The sequence below is a fragment of the Mobula hypostoma genome, chromosome 20, assembly GCF_963921235.1.
Source record: "Mobula hypostoma chromosome 20, sMobHyp1.1, whole genome shotgun sequence".
Lineage (NCBI taxonomy): Eukaryota > Metazoa > Chordata > Chondrichthyes > Myliobatiformes > Myliobatidae > Mobula > Mobula hypostoma.
Genome location: NC_086116.1, coordinates 45,885,984 through 45,909,884, shown reverse-complemented (window position 1 = coordinate 45,909,884; position 23,901 = coordinate 45,885,984). Strand labels below are relative to the sequence as shown.

Sequence of the window (23,901 nt, the reverse complement as noted above, 5' to 3'; positions counted from 1 at the left end):
AATCTTGACAAACATCATCAAACAAGGAGCAAAGTATAACAGCATTTGGATTAAACTACATGCTGCTAGAATTGCATGGGTATGAGATATCTTTATCTGACCGTGTTTAAAAACTACTACTCAATCTCTGCTGATTTGGTATTGGCCAATGAGGCAAGAGCAGGTGCGTACACTAAGTATGCCTTTGGAAGCAGCTTGGAGCATGAGCTACACCAAGTTTCTCTTGTTACGTACCCCGTAACTGGGTTGCCAAACCAGCAGAAATGGACCACTTAGTTGGAGTCTGGTTTAACAGAACTAATAAAGTTTTATTAAAGAAATAAGTAACACAGTACTCTAATCGTAAGGATATAAATGCAACAGGTTAGCAATGATAAAACACACATGTACACAGAACTAGGGTAATAGGAATCAAACAAGCTCTATCGCAGTCTAGGGGTAAAATGATCAGTCTCAAGTGACGCAGAGTTCAGTTCAGCTTAGAACAGTTCGCAGTAATTGCTGTTGTGCCGTTGGAGAGAGAGAGAGAGAGAGAGAGAGAGAGAGAGAGAGAGAATATGCAAATCTGATTCAGACAGACCTTTAATGTTCTTTGCAGTTAGCTCTCGGGCGGACCCTTTGTTATGTCTTCTGTGGTCACCGACTGTGACCCCTCCGCTCCGGATACGACCGTTCTTCCGCAGTGAACCCGGCACCCAGGCAAGGGCGAACACACACACCAGGTTCCCACCGATCGTACCTTTTCACCCTGTGCATCTATGGTCGGTACCCGCGACCAAACCTCCAAACTCCACCAACTTGTGGGGGCACACCACTCTTCCAGGGTCTGCTTATCTCATGATCTCGTGGTGTGTGTCGTGCCTTAGTGAACCTGTTCTTTTTATCCCCCTGCTGGGGTATCGCCTGTCCATCAAACTTCAAACAGTTCAGGTTCAAAGCAACCAGTCTGTCAATACTCGGAACTGTGTCTCTTTTTGTTAATCTCTCTCTTCTATCTTATTAGCATTTTGAATGTTTCTCCATTGTCTCCCTTATCTCTCTCATCAATCTTCTGATAACTTGGTTTGTCATCACACTCTAAACTAACTAAGGAGCAGGAATATAATCAGTGAGAGTGGGCAGAGATTGGGTTGCAGCATGCTGCTGAAGAGATAACAGAAAACCTAGCTGCTTGTTGACAAAGGTACTAAAGTGAAATGTGTACAGTTTATTGTTCTGATGCCAAGTATTCTACCATAAGAATCGAACCAAGGGAAGAGATTTTGTATTTTTGGCAGAACTTTGCTAATTGTGACAATAAAGGCATTTAGATCCTTAATAATTGCCTCCAAGTCTGATAACTCATATCAAGAAGTAAACAAAGGTAATCATATTGTAAAGGTACTTTAATGCTAGGTTCATAACCTGTAGTGCTAGTGAAGCACTTAGCACAATCATTGCCATTTTACACATAACTTTCATTCAGGCACAGCACAATTGTTATTGCAAATGAATGCAGCAACTGAGAAACAGCAAACATAACTGTATGGTCAAGGTAGTTCTCCAGAGAAATAATCAGAAAATACAGGCAACATAACAGGAAAGGAAACCAAGATGAACAACCGTTATTCCACTTCCTAAAGATCCATGGAGTCTCATCTTGGAGCTGACTTACGAAGGGAGAGTTGCATAGTGTATATGGTGCAGTACTCAGAGGAACAGGAGACCCTTACTGCTCTTTCATGAGGTCTATAATTCCTTTAAGTTAAATTGTTGCACCACTGTAGTTCTCATTGGTCTAAAATGGCTAAAAGCCTGAAGTAGAAGCTTAAGTTCCAAGGAAAGACTTTCCAGCCTGCTGGTAGAGCAAATCCCTACGTGCAGAGACTTTCTTCAGAAATCACAGGCTCAGTTTCAGCCCCAAGCAGTTGCAAGTCGAGCATGAGTAAGATGCAGAATAAAGCTCCCTTTGCCTTGACTATACACTGTACCTTAACTACGATCTCAGACAGGCATTCAGTCACACCCCCAGTGAGTGTGATGCTATTGCTCGGGGTGTTTCACAGCTCGGAGTTCAGTTCCAGCCCGTTCTGTAAGGAGCCTCGGTACATCCTCTCGGTGGAAAGCACAAATTTTCCTCAGATGCCCCGGCTTCCCCCACAGTCCAAAGGCATGCTGGGTAGGTTAACTGGTCGTTGTAAATTGTCCTGTGTTTAGGTTAGGGTCAATCGGGATTGGGGTCTGCTGGGGTGGCGTGGCTCATAGGCTGGAAGAGCCAACTCCGCACTGAATCGCTAAATAGATAAATAAATAATAATGCAGAAGCGAGACACATTTCTTTCCCTCACCAGCCATCTGACTCTCGCTGAGAAATGGTTTCACATTTCCCAGATGTCTTCACGGATAAGAGAAATAATTTGCCTTGAGGTAACATTGAAAAAGAAGTCCCAAGGTACATTTCTAACGCCCCAAGGAAGAGTAATGGATTGCACAAACTGCTGGCATTAAGACAAGAAGCTTTAAATGACCTCACTACTGCATACTCAGCATGCAGATCACTTACTCAAATCTCTTATTGTGTTGCTTTTGAATAGACTGTGCATCACTCAAAAGACAAACAGAAAGGCAAACCTACTGGAAATCCACATGAACCCAGTCCCGACCATTGATATAACTGCCCTTAAAACTAACTGTGTTCCTTCCAAAACAAACAAAAATAAATATTCAGCCAAAAATGATTGGAGCCTCTTACCTATAATCTGTACTGTTTACGAGAGTCCATGTGTATGTTCGAGTTCCTTTGTCAATATATCTCTGGAAAAAGAAGTAATGATCATTAATAATGAATATAACATTACTTTCAATATCCTTTACATTGTTATAATTTATGTACTGTGAGCTTCAACTTAAAAATGTATTTATATATCTCCTTCACTTCCTTGAGACAGCCCAAAGTGCATCCTCGCTCAACACTGTAGTGCAGAGTAGCAATCAGAAACTGAAGAGTGAGCAGTGCAGGAGGGGGCAGATCCTTGGAAGATCAATCCCTCAGAAGAAATGAAAGAAAGAAAAAAATCACGTACATCTCTAACTGTAGGGAAGCAGAATAGTGGACAATGTTCTATCATTAGCAATGATTAACAAAGCATGTCCTGGCATTACATCTCTTCAACACAAACGCCCTAATAACATAACCTTCTCCTGGATGCTTGCAGTGGAGGTTAAATTTGTAGTATCACATTTTTTACCTCCATAACTTCATAAATAATCAAGAATAAAGATCACTGCTATTCATTACTTCAAGCAATTCATGTATGACGAATAAACACCTCTCGGGCCTCCAGCCGGGTACAGGTATTGATTATTACTGACATTTCATTGACAAACTCTGTCATCTTCTTCAGGGATGATGGCAGGGTGTGTCTATTCTGGTGGCATTTAGACCCCCATCGTCCGTTGCTCCTGATTGGTTACCCTATAAGGTTTCAGCTATTTTACCTTGTTTTCAATCGAATTCCAGTTCTTTCTTAGAGGGAAGATTCGTGTTCGTTAACATTCTTTTCCTCTAGTTTTATTTCAATGGCTTCCCTTACCAGGCAGTTCCTAAAGCCTTTGGCTCGGCAAAATAGTTCTGTGCCGAAGTCAATCCTATGCCATTGCAAACGCACTAGATCCTTTTTCAATTCATGTATGCTTTCTGAACAAAATCACCAAAGGCCAATTAAATAACCCATTAGCAGTAATCTGTACCTCATCATAAGATTTGATCAGCGTGTCTAGGGTCCTCTCACCATTTTGTCCTTCGATCATGCTGTGTCGTATCTAAAAGATAGAAAAATAATAAATTTGCACCTACCCAGTTCCATGCAAACTGCTTTGCAGCACTACATCATGTAGTGCTCAATGGAGCCATTTCCAAAGCTAATTTACTTCCAAATCCACGAGGCAAGGAATCAAAAGCAGTGAGTAGCAGTGTTAAAGCAGAGAGCAGTCTACTTCTAGCTTAACATTAAATAGCATAATGATGAATCAGTAAGAATATTGTCATGAATTAGAGATATTATAGATGATCATAACAGATAAGTAGTAGGAGGAAAAAAATCTGTGCATGGTTAATTAAAGGGAGGCAGCATGATGTTTTATCAATAGTAAGTATTAGCAAAGCATATCCTAACACTCTGGTTAGTCCAGTTGAAAACTTCAGCTTGCACTTTCTTACAGCCACTGGTTTCTCAGGGAATAAGCTGTACTTCCCCTGGATTTGCAAACTCAAAACATCCTAATGACTATTAAGAAGTACTGAGTGAATGTCAACACATCTGGGCTTTTGCTCTGTGGTTGAACTTGCTACTAAAGCCAAAGCAGTTCTAGATCATCACATCTGGTCCTCCAGTCTGCATCTAACGAATATTTAGGGAAGATAAAAGTTGTATAAATCTGCCTAATGATTAGGTGAGAGTTTTATTCACATTTTGTTTTATTTAACACATCTGCAACTAAGCTTCATGCTGAGATCCTAGGATGTGCTGGGACACATCATCAGTGATGTAACCTGGGGTCGCCGGGTGTTTCGGGTCTTTCAGTATCAAGGCGCTCCCACCCAGGTGACCAAGCCAGGTTTGATCAGGCCCCAGCAGCACTGGTTCACGGGCCATATGTATTGATCCATAGCCATCTGCAAGATCACTCAGCAGCCTCTGTGATGGTCCTGGTGGCTCATTTCTTTGCCGCCTCCGTAATGCCAAGGAGAGAGTAGGTTCTGCCAACAAAACCGCTACACCTCACCTCTACCAGCTTGCATTCATTTTAGTATGAGTAAAAAAATTTGGAAGGAATACATAATTGTAATTTTTTTTAAAGTAAAGAATAATGCATCACAACTAAATGAAACAATCCTAACACCCATAGTATCCAGGGAGTTCCACGTATCCATTAGCGGTATTTGACCAGCCACTGCAGTTTACTAATCGGATCTACTGAGTGGTTAGCCCTGGGGTTTATGACTCTTGGTTGCTGAAGGTTTGCCAGGCATGGTCTGTTCATAATTACACAGACAAGTTGTCACATTCAATAAGAAGCCTGCAAAGATTCTTCAAGTAAACACAATACCTGCACGACACAAAGGGCCAATAAAACAGAGGAGATTTGCTTCTGAATCTGTTCATATATTCGGTGTATGTAAAGTGAATCCAGACTTCACAGAGTTGAAATGCTTTGGCATGCCACTCTCGGTAGCTGCTGGGCATTCAAGATCATCTTACCTCAACCTTAATTTCATTCTCCAGTTCAGCATCTAGAAAATCCAAAGTGACCGGCTCCTGAGATTTGGGATTCTGAACCGAAAGAAATAATCATCAAAAAATAAGTGGTAAATACAAGTTGACACCAAGTTCAACATTTGAGCCTGAACCAGTAAAGCACAGATATATTTTTCTTTTCTTTCTTAATAAGGATGTGCAATAAAAGGTTAACAGCTGATACAACTAAGAAATATCTAGGAAAATATTTTTCCATGTAATATTAAGTTTGCCTTTTGTTATACTATATATATAAAATTATTTTTTTCTTCTAAGATAATTCTTTTGGCATAGATGGCTGCTGATTACAGATTAAACTTTGACCCATGTTAACACCCATAGGCATTATGCTATCACAACTAATTACTCTGATATTTAACTTTAATGTAACAAATAGTATGAACCATATCAGCAATGCTTATATTTTCTATTTGATGAATTAACTGCTATTACCTAGTGCAATAAGGATAATGTGTTCTCAAAATCAGAAGAGCACAACTTCATTTTATACAACCCAGGCTAAAAGTTTCAATTTGGTAGACAAATCCGTTGGCAACCATCAATTCCTTATAAAACAATTCTCTGCTATTATCTCATTTTTTTGCAATTTACAGTGATGCTTCAACACATTTTATTGGTATGTTTTATTCAATTTATGATGCATTAAGAGCAAAGCTCAATAAAATTAATCTCTACTAACTATAAGCAACTGTGGAGTCAGGTAATCTATTTTAACTATCCCATTGGGATCGCAGGGAACATTTATGAGACTGGTGGTATCACTTCTTAATGCCAAATGTGCAGTCAGTTTTTAGCAATTTGAGTTGGATTCTACTTTGGAAATCATTTCGTACACGGGAGTTGTAGGATTACAAGGCACAGCTAATGGCAAACGAATCACAATCAGCAGTGAAGTGTGGATTCAAGTTCCTAAACAGAAGGGCTTTCCAATTTTCAATTGGAACTGTACAATTTATCTGTAGTTGCATTCTGAATGTTAGGGAAAATTGTTTTTTTTTGTAATCTCAGCTGTCACTCCTGTTCAATGCAACTTCTTGGACATAGAAATTGAAAGGAATTCATTATGAAACTGTCAGAAATGGGAGTATTAAAATAATGAATCAGGTGAGAATATAGATTGAAATGAATGAGGAACCAGTGACGATTTGCTCGCCAACAGGGTGACTCCAACCTGTCCAAATCCAGAGCATGTAAGACATTTACTAGAGATGTTGGAAACAATAAACCTTAGCACCATCAGTCCTAGCTTAATTATGGAACTCAAGATCCTATCAAATGTTGTGCTTTCAACTCAGTGAACAATAAAAACAAATACATTGTTTACAATGTGCCAATTGTGTTTGTGATTCCTATAGCATAAGCAAAACTTATACTAAATATAGCAACTTAAAGTGGATTAGCGGCCAGTGCAGCCTTTATCTGTGGATCAAGGAGCCTTTTCTTGGTTCTGTCCAATGCACCAATGTTCTGGTTGGTTCCTGCAGAGAACCTACAGGCCGTAATTCCACAGAATAGTTTCACCTGATATAACTAAGGAGGTATGGGCTTTGTACATGTCACTGTACAGATTGCCCTCACTGAAAAAAACTAATGACACAGAATGAAATGACAGCAGTTCCATGCACAAAAGACTCCATGACATTACCAACCATGCAGCATGCATCAAGGTACGATCCAGTAAGCAGGTCATGTCACATTCCGATACACGTATTCATAGAGGGAAGAAAAGCTGAAAGTCAGAAGCAATTAAAAAACAGCAACAAAATAAAACTGATGAATTACAGAGGAAGAGACTGGCCATTTTATGATGGCTATTTGAAACAACCAGATCGGCTTATTTTGGCCAGGTACAATAAGTCAGATCAAATTATTTTATTAGATAGTGTTCAATAGCAATTGTAAATAATGAGGTAAATTTTCTTGGTTATTGCCAGTACTTCCTAAAAGAACTTCTGAAACATAAGAACCCATTTTAAGTGTTAGATGCCACTCTGCATTTCTCAGTGTGCTCCTGGACTCTACATTAAAGAGAAATTGCCTCTCTGACCCCAAACCAGTTACACATGGCATTGGATTGGTCTTTCATTTAAATCGGGGTTCTTGACCTGTGAAGGTAATTTTACTTACCTGATGATCTATTTTCTGTATTTCAGTTATTTTATACCAAATGTTTAATGTGTTTTTATGAACATTTTTTAACTTCTGCAACAAATCTGAAGACACCACGATCACTTTGCACTACAATGGACAATAGTTGTGTTCTTTCTTGTAAAAATTGTGCATAATTTATGCTTAAGTTTTGTTTTTCTTGTGAATATTTTGCATCAGATGCTGTGTACCTGTGATGCTGCAGCAAGGAGATTTACGTATTTATGCCTATGAAAACAAACATGACTTCAACATAAATTTTGTCACTCAAGGTCAATCTTGGGAATTGGAATCTTGAACAGGGAAACTGGACCTCAAATGACAAGGAATTAGAACTAAAACTGAACATGGAAATTCACAAGGGTTAAAACTTACCATTGGCCACAAGCTTTGGCTGGGAGCAAAAGTGTTGGCTACAAGTTTTATTCACTTTTGCACGAACAGCCCCTCAACTCGGGAATGAGACCAAACATCAGGGGATGATCGTAGGCCTCAGTTAACACTTGAACTCATTCACCACTTGCATTTGGAAATTAACTCAACCACAGATTGCAGTTTTTTTAAATTAATTTGAGATTCTGAATTTAGCAAACTCATTAGTGAGAGCCTGCAGTCATTATCAGCAACGTAATATGGATTCCTCAGTCTCTTCCACTGTATTTCAATTAATCAACGAGAACTTACCAAAAATGTACCAACAGGCAGCAAGCTAACAGCACATTTCCCAAAACACACCCATGCAAGTACTTCAAAGAAACACCTACAGAAAGCCTAAAAAGGTAGCAAACATCAAACACAAGCTAAATCAACAGAAAAGTTATCACTCTAAGTGAAATGATGGAAATTATTTTGGTAAACTGTATTTAAATTCCACTTGTCCTTTAGTCTTTTAGACTAACTCGTGCTGAATGTCATGCAAATGCTTTGGAGTGGAGATGAAAATGACATTCTGATGAATATCTGACTGAGAAATAGTTACAACAGACCCAAAAATTGCTAACTTTTCACAGCTGCATGTCTTATAGTTGAAAGGTATTAGCATGGGAATTAAGCTTGGAAATCCAGCCAGAAAAGACAGTGTACAAAACCCTTAATGCTGTTCGATATACAGAAGAAATATTGTTATTTGAACACCAATGGAACTAATTTTAAATAGATAATCCATACATCCTGTAACTTATTTAAAAATATTTCAAATGAAAGATCGTTTTGCAGACAACTATTGAGGATGAGCGAATTGGTTTAGTCGAGTTTTCCGAGCTCAAATCTGGTTTAAATTATCTTGTTGATCACTGTAAAATCTCTGTGAATTTCCCATTGTTGTCAGCCAAATTCTATCATATATCACTAGTATGCTTTTAACAAATTACATCCATGGGCAAGAGGTCATCTTCAGTTGGTGGTGTCTCAAGAGGTACTATCCAGGAGATATCCTCACTCATTACTACAATCGAGGAGGCTGAAGACCCACACTCAATGATTGCTTCCCCTCCACCCGTCAGATTTTTGAACTGTCCTCAAACCCATGAGCACTACCTTATCATTTTTCTAAGTTATATATGTTTGCGTCTTTGCACCGTACTGTTACCGCAAAAGGCTAAATTTCACATCATTTTAGACTGTGGTCACAAATCTGAATCTGATTCCGTGTGGTCATCAGGCAGCACATTGTAAAAGGTTCTGTTTTACAGTTTCCACACAACAGACATGTTACTAGGCTAAAGGGGATGTAAGCAATGCAGTTTACGCACACGCCCACAGGCAAATTGAGGGCACAGCCTACATATTGTTTTTTCAGTAAAATTGGACACAGACACTCCGCATTTCTTCTTGGTAAGAATCAACTCGGCAGAAGCAGGTGAAGTGGGGAATTAAATAAATTAACGTGACAGAGATAAAAACTGGCAATTCATTAATATATTTGACAATATATGTTGATGTTCAGAACCTACTATTCAACTTCTGGATTTTTTGTAATTATACAGAGAGAATTTTTAAAATCCAATATCAGGTTAGTATATAAAGCAGTGTATATGAATGCAACAATTAATTCTTTCAATGACAAATATACTTGTATAACAAACACTGCAATTTTCTTGCTGGTCAGGCAGCATTTCCCAAGAAAACTTCATGCCCAATGACATGCTCCTCAAACATATTTATCAAGATTTGGCCTAAAGCAGAAAATTGCATTACCAAATCTGAATCTATACCCTGGTTATCAGACAATTGAGGAATGCATGCAGTATCTGTGGTAAATAATTGTCAATACTTGTCAAACACTAACCCTTGTATTTTGCTATAACTGCAAACCAGCCACTGTAATTCTCAATGTTAAATTCCCTTTTAAACCATTACTATTTCCAGATAGAGCAGCCTGTTCTTTTTTGTTGGGGGGAGGGGGTCAAGAAATGTTAGTTCTAAACAGAAAATTGATTAGTTATCATCTAGACAAAGTCATGCTTCAGGATATTTCTGGTAGCAGGCCTGTTGTTAGGCCTTTGCATATAAAGCTTGCCAAGTCTTTTTCCCACAGCCTCAAAATTGGCAGCTGCGCAGCATCAATACTATTTCCACTACATTACCTGTGCATTAGGATGTCTTTTTCTTAAATTAACCTTTGGGATCCCTACACCAATTGACTGAAGTAATAAGAAAGGAAAGTGTTTAAGTCAATATATTAACAATTAATAGTAAATGTCTTTTATGGCTAAGATGCAGGTCAGATGTCAGAACAGAATGTCTGAGCATGTCCAAATTTACCCTCTGCAATCATCCCTCCATTCTTCATTACTACAAATATTAATTTGTAGAGTTTGAGTGTGAAACCTAGACTTCTGCACCACTGGAGAATAATCAATATCCATTTCAATATGTTTGCTTTAATATTACAGATGCAGCTGCATTCCATTCTCCGGAATTAAATTTTAAAATCCTGGCTTGGAAATCAAGTATTTAAAACGTGAAGCTGTCAAGTTAGGAACCACAACCACTCCCCATGAGAGGCCCAATTATTATTTCTCAATATTGAGTTAAAGTTACTGACAAGTTTCTCATATATGCTGCATTCAAGACAAATATTTACTCTTGTTCCAATGTAAATCTGTTATTTTCTGCTTAATTGCTAGGAAGTAGATACAGATTCCTCTGGCTGGAGAGTCCTGAAATATACTGAGATGAGAAAGAACTTCCTTCACCCAAGTCTGGTGAATCTTGGGAAGACTCTATGCTAATGAGTTGTGGAGACACTGGGGTTGAAAACATTCAAGACAGAATTGCCAGATATTTGGATATTAAAGAAAGGTGAAGGATGAATGTGGGAACGCCGTGCTGAGGTACAAGGTGGCCTTTGAGTTTATTGAATGGGGGAGTAGGCAAGGGGAGATGTCAATAGTCTACACCCAGCTGTACTCTTATGGTCTTATGGTCCTATTTTCAAGTGTTGTGAGCAACTCCCAAGTCAGGTTTATAGCCTCTGCGTTGTTATATTATTGGAAATGTTCAACATTACCTCAGCGAAAAGGGCAGCTCAGTTTTACAGGTAGACGAGAAAAGCGAATATATTAATTATCTTTTAAATCATATGAAACCAGTGGGAGCTCCTCCTGGTTCAATGGCATGCTTGTGACAATACTTGTACCATGACCAACCTCCCAGCCACTACCTCCGCCAGAACCATTACCTGAAATTTGCTAGAAGCTGTGGGCCATCCTTCTATAAACTGTCAGGAAATACCAAAGAAAGTAGTATTCTTCCTTTACTATGTTGTTCTAACACAAAGGTTATTCAGGAATTGGATTCCACCGTTGATTGAGATAATTAGGATGAACTCCTAATTGATTGAGGTAAGGCCAATTTATACTTGTGCGTCAAATCGATGCCGTAGGTATGGCGTAGCCGTGTACCCTACACCGTACCCTATGCCGTAGCCTGATGCACACCTCCCCAAAAATGTAACTACGCATCGTGGCAATGTAGACGGCAACAACTGTGATTGGTCCGCTTGGTAGCATCGCATTTCCTCCTACGCTGCAATAGCTTCCCATTGGGTAACTGAAGGGCAGGGAAGGAACTCTGGCTGCAATGCTTTCCGTAAAGCTTTATAGACCTCCAAAATTATGGAGGACCCTGTGCTTGACGTCAGTTTGTAGCTAGCTGCTACAACTTGTTGACTTCCACCTGAAGCTAACACTCGAATGGTGATTGCCAGTCTCTGAGTATACTGTGCATATACTGATGCGAAATAAATGGTTGGAGACGATGAACCAAACCGTCAAATTCTACCTCCCGACATCTGAAAATATTTGAAATGCATTTCCCCGTCCATGTCTCTCAGTGGCCGGACAAGCACAGAAAATTACCCTCCTTTAGTTTCAGTCGCCATTGTTTGAAGTTTGAATTTCTTCGTGTTGAGTTTCAACATGAAGAAATTCAACACAGTGGCATAGAAACCCCACCGCCAACTAGTGTTTTGGCGGTGAACTGCAAAGCGACGCAGACACACCAACGCACAAGTATACATGCTCACAACGGCGTAGCCCACTTGCGTAGGCTACAGCGTAAGCTAGTATGCACAAGTATAAATCAGCGTGTAGTTGGGCGCCACGGTAGTGCAGCAGATAGCGTGATGCTACTTCAGCTCGAGGTGAAGGAATTCAGTCCTACCATCCTTTGTAAGGAGTTTGTACATCCTCCCCAGAGAATGCTTGGGTTTTCCCTGAGTGCTCCCGTTTCCTCCCACAGTCCAAAGGCGTACTGTGTAGGTTAACTGGTCATTGTAAATTGTCCAGTGATTAGGCTAGGGTTAAATCGTGGTTGCTGGGGGCACAGTTCGAAGGTCCAGGGAGCTTATTCCGCACTGTATCTCTAAATAAACAAACTCCTGATTGTCCTCAAAGAGAGCCACTTGATGCATTTTACTAGGAAAGGCTAGTCCAATGGAGGGAAGTATTGGGTACTCTTCAATTAAATTCCACCTCAATTCAGAACTGAAAAGGGAAGGTATTAAACAAAGTGAATAGAAAAATATTTAAAACCATTATTAAAATTAATAAGTTTGAACTAGACAACTGAATAGAGAAAAAAAAATCAAGAAATCAGCATTCTGGAGTGACTGAATTATTAGTTCGTAGTTCTGGATCATAAACCGCCCTTTACATTAAATGGCATGCCAGATACATATTGATTGTAAAATTCCCACTATCTTCAATAAACTAATGTCAATACAACCACAGCCAACTATATATCTGTGGCATTCAATATGTCTATTTTCAAATCCTAATGAAAAATACCAATGCTGTTTGGTTACTTAAGAATTAAACAGGTTCGAGCAAAGTTGTCTTGTCAGGTTCAAATTCAGAGGAAAATGGGCATTTGAAAAATAAACAAATGACTTAATGTAACACACATAAAAGTTGCTGGTGAATGCAGCAGGCCAGGCAGCATCTCTAGGAAGAGGTACAATCAACATTTCGGGCCGAGACCCTTCGTCAGGACTAACTGAAGGAAGAGCTAGTAAGAGATTTGAAAGTGGGAGGGGGAGGGGGAGATCCAAAATGATAGGAGAAGACAGGAGGGGGAGGGATGGAGCCAAGAGCTGGACGGGTGATTGGCAAAAGGGATACGAGATGATCATGGGACAGGAGGCCCAGGGAGAAAGAAAGGGGGAGGGGGGAAGCCCAGAGGATGGGCAAGGGGTATAGTGAGAGGGACAAAGGGAGAAAAAGGAGAGAGAGAGAAAGAATATTTTTATACATATATATATATATAAACGGATGGGGTACGAGGGGGAGGTGGGGCATTAATGGAAGTTAGAGAAGTCAATATTCATGCCATCAGGTTGGAGCTACCCAGACGGAATACAAGGTGTTGTTCCTCCAACTTGAGTGTGGCTCCATCTTGACAGTAGAGGAGGCCGTGGATAGACATATCAGAATGGGAATGGGACGTGGAATTAAAATGTGTGGCCACTGGGAGATCCTGCTTTCTCTGGCAGACAGAGCGTAGGTGTTCAGCGAAACGGCTTAATGTGCCATTGAACTGTTGAAACGTCAGCCTCCATCTATTTCCGGTCCATCACTGGTCCATCTTTTCCCCCATTGTTAGTAATCAAACCCAAATAGAGTTGGCCTCATGTTTATACTCAACTGTTGTGAGGGAGGAGGGTTTATTCGCTCTCATCCATTTGATCTCTCTTTCAAATATTTTCTTAAGTAATGATTAATAGTAACTTTGTCAAGCAATTAATACAAAATATAACCGTAGGGAAAGGTGATTTCCATCCCAGATCACCACTTTGGAGAAAGGTACCTCTTTTCTACTCCTCTTCCTAAACATTAATTCTAATTTCAAGCTAAACAATTTTTCCCCAATTGTGTTACTAATTCTGCCCAGCACCTTTTGCTGCTTCTGTAGAAATAGTGGGGTAATTGCTAGTAACTATGAGCTTTTGTAGTGTATTTGATTCAGGGTTATATTTGTGGAAATGTTCATTTTTACACAGATACATCTAAACCAGGGCATAAACATTTTTTATGCCGTGGACCCCAGGTCAGGAAACCCTGATCAGAATGACAATTAAAAACAAGTTGACCACAGAATGGTCAGACTCACTTTCAAGGACTCTGCATCTCATGTTCTAGACATTTATTGTTTATCTATTTTTTTCCTTTATTACTTTATGTATTTGCACAGCTTGTTGTCTGTTAGACTTTGGTTGTGCGTCCATCCTGCTGGGTGTGGTCTTTCATTGATTCTATTGTTTTTATTTTATTTACTCTGAATGCCTGCAGGAAAATGAATCTCATTGTCCTTGGATAAAAAAAATTACTTTGAACTTCGATAACTACAAAATTTTAACACTGAAGCTTCAAAATTTACCTTGTTCTTACTGTTTATTATTGAACAACTAAATTATCAAAATGTACTGTAACATATAAACACACCCACACACCATACGTATATATAATGCACAATATTCTTTTAGAAACACACAAATCAGGAAAATTAATTCTCTCATTAAAGTTGGAATGTGCATGTAGTTGATTACAACACCAAGAAAATGAACGTTTGGTTTAATTCATCTCCAACACTTACTCTTCCCTCATGCTCCTCTGGTCCATGGTATTCAATATCATCGGCTAAATGCCTTAAATAACAGAACCTAAACCTAGAGGAGCTGGAGTGGAGCACTCCCGACAATTTGATGAGACTGTAGAAGCCATGGATTAAGTAAACACTGTATAAGCTCTTTATAAACCTAAAATATACTTTGTTAGCAGTACATGAACTATTGGCTAATTGTAGGGATTGAAATTTGCCAGGAAAACACAGCTTCAGAATATTGCAAGTTGAAAGAGCAATTTTAAAAATCCACCATTATTTTTGTTACCAATATTTTCTTCAGTGAATGTTACTTTTTGGCATAACAATCAGTTCATATTGCACTAAGCATATTAATATGGGATAAAACAGCCGTGGTCGGACACTGACACTCATGGAAGTTTTAGGACAGACTGAATTATATTTTATCCACTCTGTGGGTTCACCTGCTCTTCAAGCTGGAATGCTGATTCCTTCAACCATTCTGAACATGCCAAATAGCACATTTTCAAACATCTTTAATGACTGTAAGAACAGCCAGTTAGTTTATTTATTAATTTTTGTGTCAGAAATTACACATCAATTTCTTCCTTTCTCTTTGGGCTGCATTGTTTAGGGTGATTAAGCTTATCTATTAACAGAAGCCTTTGCAGTCCTGAAGCATACCATAGTTCACTGTACATCAATCGCCACTTGTACACACTTCGAAAAGTATAAATATATTCAAAGCATGCGGTATCCTAGCAAAACTATTAGTTTTGATGGTACTGACAGAACAGCTTAGATTAAACGATAAATTTATCTAAATGATATGCAAGTGAAACAAAATTGAACTGCTCATTAATACCTCATATTTCAGATTTAACTTGAATGTTGAATATATAATTGTCTGAGATTTTACAATTGGAACTGTCAGTGTGTGGCGTTATGATACCATGAAACTGGTTGTGAGTGAGAGTATTTCACTACAGAAATCCAAATGCCATTGTCAGTGATGAAGCACTTCCTGCAGGTTGGTGCTACTTCAGCATGCCTCAGTGAGAGGGCATATAGCAACCGCCACTGTCAAATAGCCTGAGAAAGGCCTGCTTTGTTACAGAAACTGAGAGGTTTTTTTTAATACTTTATTTTCAAAATTTTCAAAAAAAACAATGAAAGCAACAAGAACATACCAGCTCAGACATGTATAAAAATGAAATAAGCAAAAAAAAAGGGACATAACATTAGAGGGATGCATATTGTACAAAGTGCTCAAAAATACTAAACATTAAATCTCAAATGAGGGCCGTGAGAAATCAGCTGGGAGAAAATTGCTCATCCGCCCCCGGCCTCGTCCAGCTAGGCAAGAAATGGATCCCAGATAGCCGAAAATTTTTAAATTGAATTGGTTCTCAAGAACCTAAGTTTCTCCATCTGTATGACTGAGATCCTATCAGCCATCCATCTCCGAAAGGAAGGGGGAGAGGGTGATTTCCATTCCCTCAAGATAAGTCTTTTGGCAACAATCGTCCCCAGCATCAGAGACTGTTGTATGGCTGCAGGGAAACAAATAGTAGATTGCGAGCAGCCAAATATAGCGAGACCAGCTTCCAAGGGGAAGGATCTTTTATCGGCCTCTGAGTACCAGTCGAATATTTTGGACCAAAATCCAGTCAGTAATGGGCAAAACCAAAGGTGTGTGACAGCGTGGCTTCCATCCCTTGGCATCTATCACACATTGGCGAGACAGAAGGGTAAATCCTGTGCAATCTAAGTTTAGAGTAATGGAGACGGTGGACAACTTTAAACTGGATCAGTTGGTGCCTGCTGTTAACAGAGCAAGCCTGTATCATAGACAAACACTTATCCCAGGCAGCTTCAGATAACTCAATGCCCAACTCCTCTCTCCAGGCGTCTCTAATCTTCACAGTAGACGCTACAGTGCAATTATCAAACAAACGTACAAACTTAGAAATGAGATGCCTGGAGTCAGGAGGGTTCTTTAAAATATCAAAGAACATATGTATCCCTGTAAGGATTTCAAAATTACAAATCTTAGACTGAATGTAGTGTCTAATTTGTAAGTAATGAAAAAAGTGCGAATGAGGCAGCTCAAATTTCTCTTTCAGCAGACTAAATGTTGCAAACCGTCCCTCTATGTACAGGTCCTCAATAGAAACTAGACCCTTCTCCCTCCAAGCATGGTAGGTTTTATCTGACCATGAGGGTAAAAAGGAGTGATTGAAACAGATTGGTGTTTGTACAGAGGTCTCTGGTAAATTCAGAACGCTCCTAATCTGATTTGGAATTCTGATGGAATTTTTCAAAACAAAACTCAAACTTTTTGAAGTCCCAGGCTTCTCTAACTTAGAGAACAGCATGGCTGGCAAGGAGGAATTGACAACAGAGTTAGTCTCCATACATAGTCACAAGAGAGCCCCAGGGGCTAGGTTTTCCAGAGCCCCCTGTTGCCAAAACATTAAAGTCCCAGCATTGACAGTCCAATAATAGTGTCTAAATACAGGTAATCCCAGCCCTCCTTCAGACTTGGGCTTTTGTAAATGAATTTTCGAAATCCTGTGATTCTTATAATTCCAGATATAAGACAATATTATGGTGTCAAATTCTTTAAAGAAAGCTGATGTAGGAAAAAAGGGGAGATTTTGACAAAGATAGAGAAATCTAGGAAGGGAAAACATTTTAATTGAATTTATACGATCAGTCATGGACAGAGGTAGGGTTTTCCAACTTTCTGTATTCTGCTTAAGTTTTGAAATAAACTCCGCAAAGTTTAATTTGAATATTAATTTAGGATCTTTGGGGATTGTCAAGCCAAGATAAGTAAGGTGATCTTTAACTACTTTGAACGGGACACTTTCCAAAAAAAAACCCACATGTAGTCGTTGGAGGGGGTACAAGGTCACTTTTTGTCCAATTGATTGAGTATCCTGATAGTCTGCGAAAAGAGGTGATTAAATCTAGAAGAAGAGGAACTGACTTTTCTGAGTTTTGTAATTAGAGTATCACATCGCCAGCATATAAACTAATAAGTGTTTCAATACCTCCCACTTTCAAACCCAGGATATTTGGGTGACTTCTTATTTTTAAAGCAAGGGGCCTTGGGAGTTTTTAAATGGTGTTTTAATGTACATATTGCTTAACTGGTTCCCTGGCTCCAAGATTTTTTTTTACGCCTACATGGATTGCAAATAGATTAGAATTAGATTAGATTTTTAGAAGTTGTAATCTTAAAATATTTTGAGGGGAGTTCTACCTTGATCAGATATATACTGTATATTTTGTGTGCTCAAATTGTTAGCCAAAAACCGTGAATTCTGATGAATTGGGCCATCAGTTAATCAGGACTGCCACTTATTTGGGACAACTTTTAAAAAACAAAAACTAATCCTGAAAGTAGCTGTTGATTCCCTTTGCTTATTTGGGATACTATTCCACTCATTTGGGGCAGGAGACAGTTATTGAACAGTTGCTAACCAGCGTCAGTTGCGTACATTGGCATGGCTTTTCGACACAACAGTGTACTTTGAGAGAACAGTTTTTAAATAGCGTTAGTTACATGTGTTTGTGTTCAAAAAGCAGCAATTTTTGTCACTAATAGTAGGTCAGCAATAATTCCGAACTGTTTTGCTCACTGCAATATCAAGCAGTCAGGCTTGGAGATGCCTGAAACAGCCAGGAGTGTAAATGAAATGATTTCACTACTTCAACAGTTAGAAACTATCAAGAATTTGAAGGCATCAACAATCATCTTGAATGTTACATTGAAAATGAAGATTTGAAGGAAATAATCATTGAAAGCATTGTATGAAGGCAGTCCATTATGTGCACCAGACATCTGTGCTGATTTTGTTCATTTATAGTCAAAAGAATGCGATGTCGATGAATTCCTCTGTCAATAAGTATTAGGAATGAATATTTAATTTTAAGTACTGCAGTAGTTTTGATAGCGTTCTAACTTGTTCTGTATTTCACTTAAATATATGATTTGTTACTCAGTTTGTTTGCTTTCTAAATATACATTTTTAACAATTTCCATGCAACTTCGGCTAATTGGAGCAGCAGTTTAATTGGGCCAAAAATGTCCAAAAGTCCCGATGTGTCCCAATTAACTGGATCCACTGTTCACACGAGGAAATCCGCAGATGCTGGAATTTCAAGCAACACACATAAAAGTTGCTGGTGAATGCAGCAGGCCAGGCAGCATTTCTAGGAAGAGGTACAGTCGATATTTCGGGCCGAGACCTTCGTCAGGACTGATGAAGGGTCTCGGCCTGAAACTTCAACTGTACCTCTTCCTAAAGATGCTGCCTGGCCTGCTGAATCCACTGTTCATTGCTTTTCCTTTTCTGGTGCACTGCCTGCGAGGAATTTTTAATCTATTATTCACACAGTCAGCTTCATGGCACCACAGTTATTGCTGAGAAGAGAGAAATCTATGCCATAGCAATCACAAGATTTGCACTGGCATTCATTTTGATAGCAAGCGCAGTCATTTCACCGCTGCTTGCAAAATTAACGTCTACTTAAATGAAAACCTCCAGGAGGAGGACATCAAACATTGGACAATTACCTAATTTCTAACTATCTGACAAACATGCAAATATAATAATCGGCTAACTACCATCGAAATATTTAACTGTTGAAAGATTACACAAGTGTTGAGAATTTTCTATTGAGAATCATCGATGAGCATATAGAAAGAAAACGGATCATGCTATCAAAAGGCCACAAGTAGAACACAAGTTATGGTGATTTGTAGTATATATTTTACAGAGTATACATTAATAGAATCTGTGTTTACACTGCTCATCAACAGAATCGGCATAAATAAATGTTCCCATGGAGTTCATTTTGAAATGGCTGTTTGAAGAATTGTGACTATGGAGAGTTTTCATTAAAACATTATGCAAGACTGTTGCGGAAGCACAAAAACAAGACAGAAAGTAAAACCAAACTGAAGGCATACTTAATTAGAAAAGGCCTGCCTGAAAATCTGTTGAATTTTGACCAAAAGAAATGAAAGATCTGAGGCGGTTTGTCTAGGATTTAGGGTGTTATAATTTAATGTGCCTTTTGTAATAAAATATATGAGAAATCTATACCAGACTCAAATGTGCAGCCTGTAGGAATGGATGGGAAAAGAATTTGCAGCGTTTCAGGTAAATGTAGTTGTACAAGTGGCATTGACAGTTTAATTTCTGTTGAGATTGAAAGAGGTCCTGTTGATCTGGCAGCGATTACATGGGAATTTCAAAACTGAAACATTGGGGACGTCTAAGGAATGAAGTGGTGTGAAACAATTCCACACTACACAGGCATTGTACATTGAAAAAATGTAAGATTTATTGGCTTTCTAAGCTGATCAAAACAAAATCAGACAGTGAAATTACTGGTGACAACATAACCCAGAAAGACAACTATCTAATTAGCTGGTCAACAAGCTACAGAACTTCTTGGCAGATTCTTTTGCACACACTGCTCAGGTTTGTTCAGTACTTTCACAGTGAGCTTCCCAATATTAACCTCTCAGAGACTAGTTTGGAGCAGTTCCTCCATTAAACATCATAACTGCCAAGGCCTTGGCAATTTTGTTCTTCACTACAGCCCAGACAGTGAAGACCATGGATAAGGCAAGGTAGAGATTCTTGTGGGAGGGCAAAGCAGAAAACATTGAACAACCTCTGATGAGGGCAAATGAATTTGCAATTCTGAGTAAAAACAAGGGACCTTGGGCTCAATCATGTTTGTGCTTATTTCAAGGATCCAATAGCCCAGCTGATGAAAGAGCTGTTATACTCAAGGCACACCAGTCCTTTAATTAAATGGTGATCTTGAAAGGATGCTCAGTAATTGGTGAGACACTCATGTGGTGATATGTCCTCACTGACAGCTGACTTAGGATAATCATATGTCGATAAAAGGAGATTAACTCAGTTATTGAAAAGAATGAGGCTAGTTATTGAGAGTTCATTCTTGGTTAAATTTTGGTATCAGTTCTTCAATTAATGATACATGATAAGACACCGACAGATTTTAGAACCCTGCAGCGCAAGAAAGACACTACCAGTATTTGCTGACATCTCTCTAGAGAAACAAATAACTCATTCCTCAGCAAGGGAGCAGGTGAAAAACCAGAGGTGCGTGAGGTCTGATAAAGCCTATGCATTTTATTGACAAATGTGGTTTCTAGTGCCCTCTTGGTAACTCTAAACTTTGTGTACAGAAGGAGCAGTGTATCTAATTGAACCAACTGAGAGAAAAGGCCAAGACCTCTGTCCATGGGCTCATAAAAAAATAATCAATGCTTCCTCTCTTCCAAGTCCCAATGCCTGGGAATTATTATAAAATTTACAGCTGTGATCATTTATGATTTACGATTTACCCTTAGACCTGGCAAATTTCAATCCCCAATTACTATTCACACAGGAAAAACAGTATTTCTACTATGAATTAAATACACTTAGTCATGCTCATCTCCTTGTATGATATTACATGAAATAATTTAGGTCTAAGAAGCAATTTCTAATGAAAAGATAAAATTGAAGTTCTCAGGTCAGTACATATTCCCGATAGCTTAGCCCACTGCAAGTTTACTCGTTAATCAAAGACACCAAAGTGTCAGCTGTCTTCGCTGTGTACCTTTGCTCTGCAAGGGATTCCATTCAGTTCTCTTTCGGGCACGTAGCACCACAAACAAACAGGCAAAATTGTAGAAACATCAGCATTCATGTTGGGAATGTTATTCGGGCGGGGGGGGGGAGAACTGGAATTTTTTTAAATATCCAAATAAAGTGCTAATTCCATCAAGTTTGAACTCGGCTTTCAAACAGTTTTCCAGTCAGAATCAAACAAGGTTACTTACTCACGTTCACTTCTGTCTACAGTAAGACAATGACCCATCATGTACCTTGAACTCACACCCTCCCCCATGCTATCCCTGCAACCACAGTAACCTTCTCCGCTGTGTAGGTGCAAACTCCAGGTTTCATGGCTGAGTCTAGCCTCGAGTGCCTTCTCAACCTCAGGTAGAGGATTACAATGTCCTACTTCCAAATTGGCCTGATAGCTTTTTCAACTCTTTCTGAATGTCTACTCTGAGCAGAGACATTAAACAACTATTGAACAACAGGAATTCTGCAGATGCTGGAAATTCAAGCAACACACATCAAAGTTGCTGGTGAACGCAGCAGGCCAAGCAGCATCTCTAGGCAGAGGTACAGTCGACGTTTCAGGCCGAGACCCTTCGTCAGGACTAACTGAAGGAAGAGTTAGTAAGATATATCAGTTAATCCTGACGAAGGGTCTTGGCCTGAAACGTCGACTGTACCTTTTCCTAAACAACTATTGAAAGTAAGTTAGACTATATAAAAGACATGAATTAACAATGGAAATGTATTTTAAAATATACATATTAATTAACCCAATGAATTTACCTTTTACACTATTTTTTTAACTTAGTCATTTTTAAGTCTTGCTCTGTATTGTTGCTGCAAATCAAAGATTTCAAGACATATGTCAGTGATAATATGTCTGATTCTGACACTTAATCTCAATTTACCCTGGTTAGCAGTCTGATTCAAATAAATGAGGCTGCATCAGATATGTCAATCATGACTGCCTTAAAGATGAGGAATACAGCAGGGGAGGAAAAAGTCAGGTGTGTCAGCATTTAACCTCTCGGCATTCCCGATTTCCACATTGTTTTGTACTGCTATGGTTGTCAGATATGCAGACATTTGCACTGATCCCCAAAGTACTGCTGGCTGGACATTACTACATAGGTCATAAGCCTTTTGTTCCACTCAATTTATCCAGATTAAAACTTGGGTTCCACTCACCATTGCACACATCACTTACAATGTTCACCTTACATACAATATGACACAGAAGAGAGTTTATAAATGGAATCTGCAAAATATATGCAAAACATACTATATGGATAAGTTTATTTGCAAAAAAGCATCCGTTAGAAGCAAGAGGAGTATACATTTTCAAAAGGTTAAACCATTATCATTACAGAAGTTCCATATTATTAATAACTGCTGCTGATACATAATATAACCACACTCATAAATAACTCAGCTCAATCAGTCGGATATCTTTAGAGAGCAGGATCACATCATTGCCAATGTTTCCAAAACTTCTTTCAGGATCAAACTAGACTAATATGCATTTTCACAGAAGCTGCATTAAAAATTGTTTTGACTAATGAAGGCTAATGTGCAAATTTGCTCATTCTTTTCTTCCAGCCAACTGGTAGGTACCCACACCCATTTAAAAATTGAACCTATTATTAGTTGCTTAAATATAAAGGTTCTGCAGGGTCACTGACGTTTTTAAAATCATTCCGTGATTATGTGGTGTAAAACAAAAATCAAATCACTAGATTATTGCCTTGTGTAAAACAAAATAAAGTTTTCATTTTTTCCCCTGTTCTATTATAATTAAGTTCCAGTATTACAGCAAAACTATTTTAGGAGTTCAACGGGTTATTATAGTCACACAATAATACATTTGAGTTATTAATTTGAATTGTAAGTGGTGAGTGTCAAATGTACAAAATCAATAAATAATCTGGGATGCTACATTCAGACAATTCCTGGGTTATCCAGCTTTAATGACTTCAATACAGGTTACTAACTTCTTTAGAGCCTGAGATAGTAGGTCCTCATGCATTTACCATTAGAATCTATACGTTTAATGTAACTCACCTTAGGCTGAAGATTTGGATGAAGCAATACATAACCATTAGGATCGATTGCAAAATAATATCCATTAGGGCCAAGCTGTTATAACATTAAAAAGACTTATAATCCAAAATATTACAGATTTTATGTAAAAAGAAAGAAACCATTTTTATTACTGTAATGATATTCAACATAAAATGCAGGATCCAGGTTTTATTCAAAGGCTGTGGTAGTTTCCTTTCATGGAAACCAGTTCACATTTTCAACAGATTAGAGCTGTACTTGTGCTAGTGGTATGAATGCAATTATGTATAAATATTTATTAATGTTAATAGTACACATTCAGTATGCAAACACACTGAATCACAACAGCAAATCCATTAAACATTGGTACAATTTCAATTCAAGCATTTAAAATATTGAGTTAACTATTATACTCATTACTTGAACTATTTACGATGTAAAGCTACTGTGAAGATGAAGCAACATTTTCTTCAAAAGCATCAGCTAACCCATTAGACAGTGGATGGTTCATTAGCTTACACGTAGAACTGAAGGATACAGGTATAATGGATTAAACTGAATCTGCAGGGTAATAGGCATGGGAAAGAAGCTGTATTTGTTATGGAGTAAATACTCTGGCCAACAGTAAGCTGCCCAGACTTACC

At 38.6% G+C, this 23,901-nt stretch overlaps 1 protein-coding gene across 3 annotated transcripts in view; it reads right to left on the bottom strand.

The window, feature by feature from the left end:
* LOC134359480 (voltage-dependent calcium channel subunit alpha-2/delta-1) overlaps positions 1-23,901 on the bottom strand; it is a 761,998-nt gene that overhangs the window by 129,764 nt on the left and 608,333 nt on the right. The window contains exons 18-22 of one of the 3 annotated variants that reach the window (XM_063072791.1): positions 23,258-23,332; positions 10,031-10,087; positions 5,241-5,312; positions 3,730-3,801; positions 2,732-2,793 (exon numbers count right to left, since the gene is read on the bottom strand). In XM_063072791.1, the coding sequence (XP_062928861.1) occupies positions 2,732-2,793; positions 3,730-3,801; positions 5,241-5,312; positions 10,031-10,087; positions 23,258-23,332 (338 nt within the window). The remainder of the gene's footprint in view (positions 1-2,731; positions 2,794-3,729; positions 3,802-5,240; positions 5,313-10,030; positions 10,088-23,257; positions 23,333-23,901) is intronic. The other 2 variants (XM_063072789.1, XM_063072790.1) reach the window with 2 other exon arrangements.